Here is a 14,830-nt window from a genome sequence, read left to right on the forward strand (position 1 = left end):
GGAATATAAATTGAAGTAAATTTTTTACTATTTTAAAATGAAACATAGTCTTTCTTTTACTCCCCTGACTTTCTTTCACTTACTTTCTTTTGCTTATTTTCTCTGGCTTACTTTCATTCACGTTCTCTGCAATATGAGTGCAATTTTTTAAGAATTTATATTGTAAACAAAGGAAATTTTCTGTTTGTAAAGTTAAAATGGAAAACAGCTGTTATAAAATCATTATAAAAAAAAAAAAAAAAGAATATGAATGCCTCAAAAATATAAGTTACCTAGATTGTAAGGCAATCTAGGTAACTAAGTTGTATTTTTTAAGTAATATTTATTGTGGGAAATGGCAGTTTTGTTGTAACAAATTGTAACTGCAATTTTTATAATGACAAGTTCAAACAGTAACTTACTTTACAATTAGATTTTTTAGGTGCATTATGCTTTCAGTATTAAGTTGTATCAAAAGAAGCTATAAAAATTAGTTCTTAAAAACACTGATATGAGAAACTTTTCCAAAATTTTGGCATAATTTTCTGCTTAATAATAATAATATTCTGCATAGTAATAATGTTCTGCATAACAATAATAGTGCTAGGGAGAAAATAGTAAAGAAGATTAATGGTGTTTTTTTTTTTTTTTTTTTTATTGAGATCTAAAAATTGAAACAACTTTTAATTAATGATTTAAAAAATTTAATTTTAACTAAAACATAAACTTTGTGAATTTTATTTAGCAAAAAAAGGGATGGTTAATATTTTTATGAGCAAAAATAAAGATAAATTGTTTAAAAAGCAAAAAAAAAATATGATAGTTTCTTTTAAGTCTTGGACCTTACTCTTACAGACTAAAAATACACTAAAAACAAAAATCATAATGGCAACCTCCAGCGTTTGTAGCTGCTTTGGCAATTTGCGTACCCGATACAAACGTCTTGTTGACAATGTCTTTCCATCTGATGCAAGCCATGGTTTAGTGAAATCTAATATGGAGAAATTGACATTTTATGCTTTATCAGCCCCAGAAAAACTAGATAGAATTGGGGACTATATGTTTCTTAAGATGAGCAACCATCTATATAGAAAAAAGATTGAGTAAGTTTTTGTTCGATTTAGAGATAGGGCAATCTTTGATAACTCAATGAGTTGTTGATGGTTTCATTAGTATATTCTTTGTTAAAAGCTAAAAAGATTACCTGTAAAGTGTATTAATACTGCAAGCTTTAAAATATCATCATTGAATCATTAGTTCAAAATGCATTGTGATGACAGTTTTTTACATTATTAAGTTCACAGTAAAAATGTAAACTTACAATCTTCTTTTAGTTATGTTTACATAGCAATGGAAGCGATGGATCACTTACTTCTTGCATGTCGCTCTTCAAGTTTAAATTTGTTTGTTGAAAGTTTTCTCAAGATGGTTTCAACACTACTTGAATCAAATATTGTTGGACTTCAAATTTGTGCCTCAAACTCAGTGAGGAGTTAGATTTTTTTTTGTTGAACCACTAAAATTAACGTGTGTTGATTAACTTTTATATATATTTTTCCACTCAGTTTGTAAAGTTTGCAAATATAGAAGAAGATACACCATCTTATCATAGGCGCTATGAATTTTTCATATCACGTTTCAGTCAGCTTTGCTATGGAAGCAATGAGAATAAAAGTATAGAAAAGAGGTGAACTGTATTTACTTACATTCTTTGTTCCTTTTTTTAAAATGATATTAAAAAAAATACTTAAAAGAAACAAAAAAGAGAACAAAAAATTGCGTTTGTTGCGTGGTTTGAAATTTTTTGTTTGTTTGTTAGAATTTCACTACAATTTTTAATTAGAGTAGTGATTTCCAAAAATTTAGTTTTTAGTTTCTTCTTGATGAGAATCTTAATAGCTTCTTGAATTGCTGTTGTAATGTCTGTGTTAATTTTGTTTGAAGGAATTTATAGTAGTTGGTAATGTTGTTATTGTTAGTCATGAATGGTTTTTTTTTAAAAGAAAATTGTATTGTGTGACTTTTTTGATTTAAAATAAAATTAATAATTGAATGATATTTCTATTTTTTAAATTTCAATATTTTACAGTGTTTTTTCAAAAATTACAGTGTTCGATTATCAGGTCTTAATGGTTTACAAGGAGTTGTTCGGAAAACAGTCAATGATGATTTGCAGGTTTTGTGTTATTTCTTACTGCAAGTAACCAAAGCAGTTTTCTTTTTTTTAATTTCTTACCAAAAACCACAAATAATATTCTATAATCTGATAAGACTCGCATAAATTTGACTCACCAAATTGTTTTTTTTAAACCTTTAAAATGGTTTAAATGTAAAATTAGGTGTCATCAAGTTTTTAGTTGATTTGTTATTTTCTATAGGCAAATATTTGGGATGCTGCCCACATGACTAAAATTGTTCCAGCATTATTATATAACATTGAATCAAATACAGAAGCGTAAGTTTATTGCCTTGGAATTCTGTACCCTAAGTTTTAACTTTTAATATATTCAGTACACACACTTCCATGTACATACACATACACATATACACATATATTCAGTACATACACACATCCATGCACATACAAATATACATATATATTTTTTTATATAGACTTTTAAGAGAGTCTTCAACATCCATGGTCTCTCAAACTGGTGCCAATTCCACGCAAAAAGAGGATCCTGCACAGCTAGCAGACTTGTGTTTACGTGAACTTGTTACAAGAGCTGGATTCAACAATATTGCTGCAATTTTATACCCATTGCTAACGTAAGTTCACAACTTTTAATGTAAGCTCAGAAAAAAAAACAAAAGTAAAAACTTGAAATAAAAAAAAAAGTTGTTTAATTTTACTTTTGTCTTTTAAGTTATTTTGTAAATCATAACAAGTAAAAAGTAATGATGATGAAAATAATAAATACTGATAGTATAATGATAGTAATGATGATACTTTTTGAAAGTTCAAAACAGGCCTTTGTAAAACTGCAAAAGATTTATTTAGCAAAATAGTTGCAATTAATAGTTTTCAATAATTAAAATTGTTTTAAGCTTTCGTTGAAAAAATAGTTAAAATGGTTTGATCAAAGTTTACTGTTGCCTGACAACAGCTACTTCCTAAATTAATGTTTTTTTAACCCTTAACTGCGCTATTTTTGTAACTAGAAGAGAAAAATTATGAGTCTTGAAATTAACTTTAAACAGTCCCTAAAAAGCAAACAAACAAACATATAAAAAAAATTTGGGGGGGGGGCGAAAATTTGGGTGCGTGACTTTTTTGTCACAGTGAGCAGAAAAGGAAAAAAAAAAATAAATAAAAGTTTGGAAAATAAAAAATTTTGAAAAAACCAGTGTGCTACGATATCGTTACAAAGCGCTGTTTAGGGTTAAGAATATATTGTTGTTGTCAAAAATCCTGTTACCGTCTTTCTCTCTATTGTTATAAATTTATAAAGGTTTTTAATGAGCAGGATTTGTTTCATTATATAAGAGAGAAATTTACATCAAGTACTGGAAGTTTAAGAGATCACAGAAAGTGGTTCAGTGTTTGTTTAATGGAAGCTTTATGCCGAGATATCTACAGTATAAACATAAATCCAAGTAGTAATGTGTCATGGTTTCAAATAAAATGTCTTCATTTATTATATTTTAGTTTTATGGATGATAGAAACTTGTGGTTAAAGAACGAATTTCCTTTACATATATTTCGACTTGTTATGTTTTCTATTCAGGTAATTGTAGTTTCCTTCAACTGCTTTAACTTTTAAATAATTTAATTTTTTGGTTCTTTGAATATGGTACATATTATGTATGTATATACTACTGTCTATAATGATATTTTGTGATTAATGATAAAATGATTCAAATGACAAAGATTTATTTAAAAAATTCTTAAATTATACATATTTTTTTTAACTTTAAGTAATGGTAAACTGTGGTAAAAGAAAGTCATAAAATTTATGTGTTCATGTCATCTCAAAGTGGATGTTTATGGTATTTTAACTTAAGAATAATTTTCAACCAAAAATTGATAAATCTCATACTTATTTAGACCAATCTTTATGTTAAGGTTACAGATGCAAAGACACATAAACATTTAATTTTTCCTTTGTATTTCAAAAAGTTTAGATACGGTATGGTAATAAACAGTGTTATATTGGTATAACTATAATTCTAAGTTTGAAATAAAAATATTTCAAGAAAACACAAAACCTGATTTACAATATTTACAAAACAAAAAAAAAAAGCTCAATAAATTGATAAAAAAAATTTTAAGTTTCTGCTTATTTTATATCAAAATGATTGTCATTAAACTTTCAAAATTTTGAAGAAAAGAAATGAATTGATAATAATGATGATGATAATAATAATAATAATAATAATACTAATAATAATAATAATAATAATAATAATAATAATAATAATAATAATAATAATAATAATAATAATAATAATAATAATAATAATAATAATAATAATAATAATAATAATGATAATGATAATGATAATGATAATGATAATGATAATGATAATAATAATAATAATAATAATAATAATAATAATAATAATAATAATAATAATAATAATAATAATAATAATGATAATAATAATAATAATAATAATAATGATAATAATTTAGTTGTGGCCATGTTTTTAAGAAAAGAAGAAGAATTGTTTAATTTAACTGATTGTTTATATTTTTTACAGTTTCATTTTTTAAGTTTTATATTTAATTTTTTTTTTTTTCAGTTTTACCTTTATTTTAAATAAGTTAAGTGTTTTTATTTTTAATCTTAACTTGGTATATAATTTAATGATAGTATTTATCTTTATGCATAAATAATACTTTGATATACGCACTATGTGAATTTATACCCAGGACAAAAGGTGCTTTAGAAATCCTACGTAATTTCTATGGACTCAAAATTTCTTTAGACTCTTGGGAATTTTTAGGAGACTTACAAAAATTTTTTAAAGTTTAGATTGCACATTACAGATTTTTTTTCTAGAGTTTATACCCAGGTTTAATGTTTAGAATCAGTATTCGTATCGTGCTATAGAAATTTTGTTGTCGCATCTTGATAAACACAAAGGAAGTCAGCCAGAAATAAAAGCCAGCATTGTTCACATGATATCTGGTTCAGTAAAAATTGCAACTAGTGGCTCAATTGGTAATATTTAATTCTTTTTGTGCCCATTTTCATCTGCTGTTGATTATCTTTTCAGAAAATGTTTCTTATGTTTTCTTTCATTTAATTTTTTTTTTGATATGGTTGTGTTTGTTTTTTTTTTTGTATTTACAGAGCAATGTTTTTGTTATTTAAAAGAAAAAAAGGTTTTGTACAGTTTTCAAATATTTAACTTTATGTTTTTCTTAAACATTAGGTCCATCCATCTTGGAAGTGTTTAATACATTATTAAAACATTTGAAGATGTCCATTGAAGTTATGTGCAGTGATAAGGTACTGCAGAATATTTCAAAATTGGATTTGAATTTTATCAGATGCATTTTTTTTACTGTCAGTGTTTTAAAATGCCTTACTCTGCTTGATATTTTTTGTGATGTGAAGTGCATTTGACATTAGTAGCTTTTAGGAGACTTTCTTATTGCTTTTTCCCATTTAGTATTGCGGGAGTTCATGGTTTATTTAATATTAAGAGAAATATTTTTATTTTAATTGAATTCTACATCTACTATCATGTTCTCTTTTTGGTTATTTTTAAAAACTTCAAATTATTTACCAGTTCTTTTTTAAAAAGCTGAAAGACCGGGACTTGTGGTTACGATATTTTTTTACTTGATTTTTAGTCCGCACATCACAAGGAAAAACTCCTTCAAAAAGCTATTGTTAGTGCTGCAGGTGATTTTTATTATTTTGAAAGTCTTTTTTTTTTTTTTCTCAACAAAAAAAAAAAATATTTATGACATAAGTTAGTGTTTATAATTCTTGTTTATTGATGTTTTTGTTTTTTAATGTTTTAATTTAATATTTTTTACTGTTTGTTAATGTTACTTTTTTTTTTTTCTTTTCTCTAGGAGCGTTTTCATCGATACTTGCTGACTTTCAACGTGTAGATGTTATGCTGTTTATCATTTTGAAAATCCCGCAACAAAATAAAGTAACAAGCCAGAGTGAAGCTGAACATGATATTGGACTGACTTCCTCAGTGTAAACCTGTTTTTCTTTTTTTAAATTAAAGCATCTTTCTTTTTTTTTTCTATCAGGTCCAATTTTAATAATCAAATGATAAATTATTAGAACCTGTTAACAAGTCTGCTGGAATTATTCAAAAAATGAGTTAAAAATGATTTTAAAAAGTTTAAAAAGATTTCCCTCGGTTTTCATCACAAAGCCATCGTTTTCATCACAAATTAGTATTTTTCGATTTTTAATAATAATAATAATAATAATAATAATAATAATAATAATAATAATAATAATAATAATAATAATAATAATAATAATAATAATAATAATAATAATAATAATAATAATGATAATGATAATGATAATGATAATGATAATGATAATGATAATGATAATGATAATAATAATAATAATAATAATAATAATAATAATAATAATAATAATAATAATAATAATAATAATAGTAATAATAATAATAATAATAATAATAATAATGATAATGATAATGATAATGATAATGATAATGATAATGATAATAATAATAATAATAATAATAATAATAATAATAATAATAATAATATTTAATAAGTATTTCTAAAATGTTGTAGAGATGACACAGAAGAGATGCTGCAATTAAGCTTACTGAAATGTTTACTGAAGGTATTTTTGATTTGTTCTTATTCTTACATCAATCTCATTATTCTCTCATTGTTCTTGTATTATTCTTATATTGATCTTGTGTTATTCTCACATTGGTCTTGTGTTATTCCTTATAAAAACTTTTTTTTTTTTTCCAAATTTCTTTTTTTTTTTTTTTGAAAAAGTTTTTTATTAAGTTGTATTTTTCTTTATTATTTAGCTTTGTTTTTCTCTTAGGTTGCTGAAAGCCATCAAACAAAGCATTTTAATTTTACATTTACCTCAAAATTTTTGGATGCTGTGCTTTCAGGACTTCTACTTCATAATCCAGGTGAAAAATTGGTTCATTCTCAGTGTTAAAGGAGACCAAGAGAATTTTATTTTACTTGAATTCAAGCAATAAAATTTGTTTGTTCAGTAAACAATTTAATATTTATGGCTTTCCCAGAGTAACAGCCGATCTGGTTTGGACAATAAACCAAGACTTAAAAAACTATATAGGTCAATAATTGAGTGAAAAAAAAAAAAAATACAAATTTTATGTTAAATGTTCTTGAATTTTTGATCTTAGAAAACAACACAAAGCTAAGTAATAGATGTAATAGAAAGTAATAGAACATAAAGGAATTATTTCATATGAAAGGTCACAATTTTTAAAAATATGCATTAACAGATCACTCTCAGCCGAAAGTGTGTATGTGTTTGGAAGTATTGTTTTTTGATTGCACGCTTTGTAGCTATGTATGAATAAATCTATTATTATTTTATAACATTAAAAAGTAACAAACGGTAACTATTTTTAGATGTTCGTGTTTACTTTCAAATGCTTCTTGTTAGTTTATTGGATAGAAGAAAGAATGCTACATCTTTAGAGAAACTATGGTACACAGTTTATTAAATTAAATTGCAATACAGTAAATATTCATAAAGTAAAAATTGGATTTGTCTTTTAAACCAATGATTATTATTTAAAATTTCTAGTGATAGCAGTATTTGTTATTTAGCTCTTTAACTGAATCAAATCAAACGTGGAATATTGACAAATGCTCTAGACAAGATGCTGCTTTCATGCGTAAGGTAGGTTTTTTTTTTTTTTTTCTTGTTGTGGTTATCAAAAAAAATCTTCGTAATGATTTTTAGGATTAGGATTTTAGGATTTAGGAGTTTGAGTTGTACAAAAAAGACACTTAAAATGTTTTGAGTTTTTCTGAATGCTGCAAAGGATGACAGTAACACAGTTTAAAATTTGAATTTTAAATTGTGTTCATTTTTTTTCATTATTAAATAATTAGTTTATTAGTTCACCAGTTGTATTACAAAAGAGTCTCTCACTTTTTTTTTTTGTAGAACAATCAAGACTTTTACTTCCATATTTACGAAAGTTGCTGTTTCACGAGCAACAACAACACAAACTTTAAGCTACTGACCTTTATTATTTGTTTACTTGCTCTTGAGTTTGGAGAAGAGGAGACAGTTGTCGAGTTAGTGAGTTTTGTGCTTGGGTTGCAGGTACGTGTTTTAAAAAAATTATTCAAGCAAGCAACAAATATTATTGATGTTTTAGCGGTGTTTTCAAATGAATCATTACATTTAGACAATTATCGACTATAATTATTGTAATAGTTATGGTGTTTCTTTTTATCATGATTTAAAGAGTTTAATAGATTTTTTAATACTTAAGTGCGGAATCTTTTTTGAATGTAGGAGCTCTCCAGGCTCAGCAAATGTGATCATTTTTTTTGTGATCATTTTTTTAAAAAAGGGGAAAATTTGCTGCTTTTTTTTATGAGAAGCAATTTATTGAAAAAATGAAAAATTCCTGATCCCAGTCTCCTAAAGACAAATTAGGAGTGTAGATCATATCAACCACCCTAGCCAGATCATAATATTTGGAGTGGTAGAAACTTATGGGGAAAATGTCTGTTCTTTTGTAAGAAAGGGTTCAAGCTTAACATTGAGGATCAAAGCCAACTATTGAGACTTCTCCAGAGTTGTTTTATTTAAGATGTGATCCTAATTTCAAAGAAGACTAAAAATATTCTTTAGTAACTTGGTAGAATTTCAAACATGGTTTTTGACCACATAGCCTATCAAGTTTTTAAAATTTTACCCAAACTGATGAAGTTATGAAATTTTTTTTTTTTTTTGAAATTGGTTTGAAATTCTGCGTTTACGTGATGCACTTTAATAGAATTGCAAACTTAATGAAGCTGATTCACTAAGATTTCTTAATGCTTTTTGCTTTTAACGAAAATTTAACTTTTTTCCAGGAAATGAAAATGTTGATACATTGTTATTTATTTCATTAGAACTTGATGTTATCATCCAAAACACAATTGTCATTAACGCAGAAATGTTATATACACGGATTGGTCGCTGTTTTTTTTTTGCTGATATGTGACATGACTGCTATACCTGCACTTCAGCATCATACCCAGAATGCAAGTGATTTTCTGAAACAATTTGTTTAGTAATAACTCTTACACGTTTAATTTTAAACTTTAAAAGGAAAAAGTTCAATGGGAAAAAGTTCTTTAGGTCATAAGTCAAAATCTTTTTTAGGTCATATCGAAGCGTAGCGAGCGAGCACCGTGCATTTTACCTTCGACGCTTTTCTCGAACAAAGAGATTAAAACTGACGCTGCATTAAGTTCGCTAGACTATTCTTTTTTCTTTGATCGTGAAACAATTGTAAACGCTTTAAAAAACAGCAAATATGAAACAAAGAGCATCGAAACTCCGTTCGAATTAAAACCTGCAGGTATCTTTTCTCTCTTTTTCTGTCTTGCTACTTAGGTTGGTTTTGAAAGATATATTTTGTTTAATAAATTTTTTATATTTAGCGAGGACAGTTTCTTCTGCATCTATTCCTGAAAACTTTCCAATTGTAAAAGCTGATTCGTTGCTTAGTGTTTCATCCAGTATTTATGGAGTGAGGCTTTTTTTATGAAACCAGTTGTTTTTTTTACTTGATGACGATGACGATGACGATGACGATGACGATGACGATGACGATGACGATGACGATGACGATGACGATGACGATGACGATGATGATGATGATGATGATGATGATGATGATGATGATGATGATGATGATGATGATGATGATGATGATGATGATGATGATGATGATGATTAATGGTGTACTCTTTAGAATGACGTTCCCATCCAAAAGATAACATATGAAGATTTAAAAGACGCACTGCGTATGTTGTTTCTTGTAAAGTTTTTTTTTTTTTAGTGAGTTATTATTATTATTGCTATTGTTTTTATTATTATTTTTATTATCATTACTATTATTTTAGTTATTATTGTTGTTGCTATTGTTGTTGTCTTTGTTATTGTTATTATTGTTTTTTTTTTTATTGTTTTTTTTTATTGTTGTTGCTGCTGTTGTTGTTGTTGTTTTTATTATTATTATTATTATTATTATTATTATTATTATTATTATTATAATATATTATTATTATTATTATTATTATTATTATTATTATTATTATTATTATTATTATTATTATTATTATTATTATTATTATTATTATTATTATTATTATTACTATTATTATTATTATTATTATTATTACTATTATTATTATTACTATTATTATTATTATTATTACTATTATTATTATTATTATTATTATTATTATTATTATTATTATTATTATTATTATTATTATTATTATTATTATTATTATTATTATTATTATTATTATTATTATTATTATTATTATTATTATTATTACTATATAATCCTTCTATTATTTTGACGTCTCATTGTAACTTTATTTCGAAAGGAGAAAAATTAGACGTGACACAGGACCTGGGCGAATACGACAAAATACACTTTCATCAAATTGCAACGAGTAAAGGGAATGAGGTAAGATTTTTTAAATTTTTTTACAGCCTTGCCATGGAATAAACATGTACCTATTCTCTACGTTAGTGCTAATCTATCATTTGTACCCCAGTCCGCATCAAGTACCCATAAAATTTTTATTAATGGCCTCTAGACTTTTCTTAAAGATGAATTTTTAAAATAATTACGTTATACGATGAGTTTATTAAAAAAATTTTTGAAGACGATCTTGCAGTGTTTAAGTTTTTAGAAAAAATATATATATATATATTCTATAGATAACTATAAATAATCTACAAAAAAATGACACAAATAGTTTTCAGAAAAACTGCAAAGAATTTTTGATAAATTTTACAAATGCTGACTTCTTGATTTGATGACCTCTGACGTTTCATTCATCTCTTTTACGTTTTGCAGAGACAAGAAGTAGAGAGCAAGTTAATGAAGACGATCGATGTAGCAACGATGTAAGTTGTACAATTTTGACACTTTATCGTCCTGCAGGACTTGAAAAGGGGTATATCGTCCTGCAGGACTTGAAAAGGGGGTATGTAGTTGGAGTGAGTATGCGTTGACTAATGTATAAAGTTCACATACCACAATTTTATATCTTTAAAATAGGGAAGTATCGATTTCTTACTTATCGATTTCTTACTTTTATCCATTTCTTGTGATAAACTTGAAAATTTTAAAACTAAAAATCTTAATTTTAGAAATAACCAAAGCTATGATCAATCTGGAATTCAAAAGAACCTTTTTGAAATCGAGTTTCCTTCGATCTTTATCTATTGATCAAACATTAAAGATGGGAGAGCAACTAGTGGTGCAACTAATACTTTGAGAACAGATGGCTTTAAAAATGCAATATCTAACATTGGATATTGTTGCAGGGTCATTGCTTGGGTTAACAGTTTTTATTCATAAAACATTTTTTATGAAGAGTTGAAACTTTTATGGACTCTATTTAAAACTTGAATTTTTTAAGTTTGACGGGGGAAGACTTTTTTTTGACGGGGGGGGAGGATTTTTTTCAGTTTCGAATCTTCCTGAGTTTAGACAGGTTTATTATTACTACAGCATTAAAAGTTAAGACAATTAAAATGCGGTTATTTTAATTGTCATGTTCAAAAAAACTCTTTTTAAGATTTTAAAGAGAATTATGAAACAACGTCTTCGTGTCTGAAATGTGTTAAAATATTTTGTTGGAACTTAACTTGTGGTCGTGACAAAAACAATGACAAATTGAAGACAGTAAAATGACGTTTTTAGGGCTGGAAAAAAATAAATTCTAACAATACGCGTTACAAATTTAATATTTTTTTTGAATATTTAAAGAGAATTTTAACAAAATTTTGTAGTAATTTTAAGTGTTTTACTAAAATAGTATTGCGCAACTACTTTTTAAATTATGAATGTAGAAAAAAGTAAATATAAGGTAGATGGATGGTTAATGCAAAATTAAGCAATAATTTTCCAAGACAAAGCAGACTGCAGCCTTTAATAAAGAAGACTCCCAAATACTCAATAGTTTCATAAAATATTTTTAACGTGTTTTTCAAATAAAGTTGAAAATTGCCCAGGTGATAAAATTTTTAAAGCCGACAACGCGTAACTATTGTTTATGAATACGTGATCAGAATTTATAGCTTGAAAATGTATTAAATGTGCATTACGACGATTACAATGGTTGACGGTTCTTTTGTTTAGCATCTAAGCAATAAAACAATCTCTTGAGAAAATAACTTGTTTTCTTAATTTTGCAACCTAGTTTCCATGTTTTTTAATATATTAATATTGTAAAAAGACGTTTTTTAAACTTTAACTTGTTTTGCTGACTCTGACGTAACACTGTACGATTGAACTAAGATAATGTGAATTTAAATGTTTCGAAGTGTTTGGTTTGGCTGCTTTTGAAATTCAGTGTTTGAACCGAGTTCAAAAGTGACTTAACTCTTTGCGCAACTCTTTGCGCGCAAGTTTTTATTTTTTGCAATTGTTTTGAATTTAACGGGGGAGCAAAAAATTTCCTCCTTTTCTCTGGTAACGAATTTGTACTTCGTATTTTTCGATGGTAACGAATCTGTACTTCGTATTGTTCGACTCTTTTTTGAATCGAACTAATACTAAGTGATACTTCACTGAAGCAATTTTTTCTTTTTTTCCGATTTTTGTAATTCTGGACATTAATTCAGTAAAAACTTCTGTTAATTTGACTATAAAGGCCGGTTTATAATTATCAACGACCTAACGAAATATTCTTTCGGTAATTCTATTCTTACATATTCATGTTCTGAGCGAAAATTGTCCGTTCGTAATATTGTCGACGCTCCATGAATGATTGATTGCTTTCAATTAAGTTATTCCCCAGGTATTCATTTGGCAAAGGGCCTGGTTGTAGTAATCTAAACATAGTTTTAAATTGTTTAGGAACCATGATGTTGATTGCGAAAAAGCTAAGACCAGCCAATGCTCTGTAACTCTGCCTATGACGTAATTTGGAAAATAATAATTTTTCAAAACAACCAAAATAGATTTTTCCATCAATTCAAAAAACATCTTCACGTCACTATGAATATTTCTATTCATAACCTAAAAATTTTTTGTCCTAAAAGTTTCACGTATGCTTTTAATATTTTGAGAAACAATACAATTGCTAACTAATTGGCTACTGTGCTTTTTCGTAAAACTTCACATATTGCTAAAAAAAACATATAACATTTACTTGCTAAATGAAAAGCATTTTACATTAAAGGAAATCATTAACAAGAAAGAAATTTTACCACAAATAATCGACATTTTTTTTACGAAAATGAAGCGAACCTCTGTAAAGCCTTTTATCGCTCCTCTGCTGGGGGTAAAATATATTTACACAAAATTTCAAAATCAAAATTTTGAAAAGAGTTATTAAAAAAAAAAAAAAAAGATTGTGTTTTTATAATTTTTTTTTTATTTCTAGGGTACAAAAATGATTTTTTAGGGTCTGAAAATCACCGTATATTTGAATCATAAATTCAAATACACGATAACGCAACTATCGGACCTTAAACGCAGCTTTTTGAGAGAATATTTGAATTAGTATTACGTAAATATTTAAGCTTGTGTTCAAATATTTTCAACATTTTCGCTTATTTTTTTGAGCTGCAAATTTTTCGCAAAATCACACCTGCACATCTTAAATAGATATTTATGCAAAAATATCCTTCTTTTTAATCCCTAAAAGCTTCCATTCTTATCTGTGCATCTTCTTGTGCTCCATGACGCAAAAAAACTTTGCCACAACAAACTTATTTCCTTGGGGCATTAACGTCATCACGCTACAGCGCCAGTAAGGATGTCAACTGCAATATCCAGCAACAGCGCCTGGCTAAAATAACTGCGGCGATAACAACAGCGACTACGAAACAAGTATAAAAAGGAATATAAACAGTTATTGATTTTTGGGTTTTTAAGAGTAAACCTCCAGAGACCTATATTTATAAGTTATTGTTAAACCCCATTAAAAACAAGCAATTATTTTTTCAAGAAAAAATGCAAATTAAAAAAGGTTGTCCTATAAAAATCATTCCCTGACGTTTTGGAACATCTGCTCGCAAAAATGTAGAAAAGAAAACGTTTGAAATTTTTAGATACACTTTTCGTGTTTGGAGTTATTACAGAGTTATTTAAAAATGTTACATGAGGGTTTTGATGGAAAATTTTTCATTTCTTGGAAAGAGAAAACAAATAAAACATTATGATAAATTTTATGGGATTTTTTGCTTGATGTCAGTTTTTTTTCTTTTTTTTATGTTTTTAGCTTGGGTGAGAACATCTCATCTTTAACAATTATATCTTTATGATACAATTATTTGAGATTAGTACAGCGTGCGCAACCATGTCAGCGATAAAACTAAAATGGTTATAAAACTATCTTCATTTTATAGCTGAAAGATAATAAGCATATTTTAGCGAAATATTCTCTCTTTTTTTTGTTTTTTTTTTAATTTCATTGCGTAATTTAATAGTGGCGTATTTTATAAAGTTTTGCTTTGATATTATCGTTACAAAGGAGGCAAAATGTGTGAATTTAAACTTATTTTTATTGAAATGGTGTGATTAGTTCTACTTTTTTGGTCATTCTATCAATTCAGCTTCAATGTCTAAAAACGGTAAGAAACCACGTGGAAACAATTTTCTTTTCTTAGATTTGCCATTTTAAAAAAAC

At 26.5% G+C, this 14,830-nt stretch overlaps 1 protein-coding gene across 1 annotated transcript; it reads left to right on the forward strand.

The window, feature by feature from the left end:
- The first annotated feature begins 811 nt into the window (after nt 1-811).
- Nucleotides 812-11,619, forward strand: LOC149876320 (protein EFR3 homolog B-like). The gene is made up of 23 exons (XM_090075557.1): nt 812-1,082; nt 1,314-1,464; nt 1,545-1,666; nt 2,089-2,155; nt 2,358-2,434; nt 2,593-2,748; nt 3,629-3,707; nt 5,012-5,147; nt 5,362-5,438; nt 5,786-5,837; nt 6,014-6,146; nt 6,734-6,785; nt 7,002-7,095; nt 7,568-7,646; nt 7,769-7,841; nt 8,112-8,273; nt 9,074-9,205; nt 9,327-9,525; nt 9,608-9,696; nt 9,922-9,973; nt 10,565-10,647; nt 11,044-11,093; nt 11,340-11,619. The coding sequence occupies exons 1-23, from the start codon at nt 865-867 to the stop codon at nt 11,416-11,418; spliced, it is 2,412 nt and encodes an 803-aa protein (XP_089931683.1). The 5' UTR covers nt 812-864; the 3' UTR covers nt 11,419-11,619.
- Nucleotides 11,620-14,830: the final 3,211 nt, after the last annotated feature.

This window comes from Hydra viridissima, unplaced genomic scaffold (genome assembly GCF_058129835.1).
Source record: "Hydra viridissima isolate aposymbiotic clone 2 unplaced genomic scaffold, HvirCarnegie_v1 scaffold_22, whole genome shotgun sequence".
Taxonomy (NCBI): Eukaryota; Metazoa; Cnidaria; class Hydrozoa; order Anthoathecata; family Hydridae; genus Hydra; species Hydra viridissima.

Coding starts and splice junctions, on each gene's coding strand:
- LOC149876320 (XM_090075557.1), top strand. CDS start 865: ATGGCAACCTCCAGCGTTTGTAGCTGCTTTGGCAATTTGCGTACCCGA. Junction 2,435..2,592: donor ATTGAATCAAATACAGAAGC/GTAAGTTTATTG, acceptor TTTTTTATATAG/ACTTTTAAGAGAGTCTTCAA. Junction 9,974..10,564: donor AGATTTAAAAGACGCACTGC/GTATGTTGTTTC, acceptor TTATTTCGAAAG/GAGAAAAATTAGACGTGACA.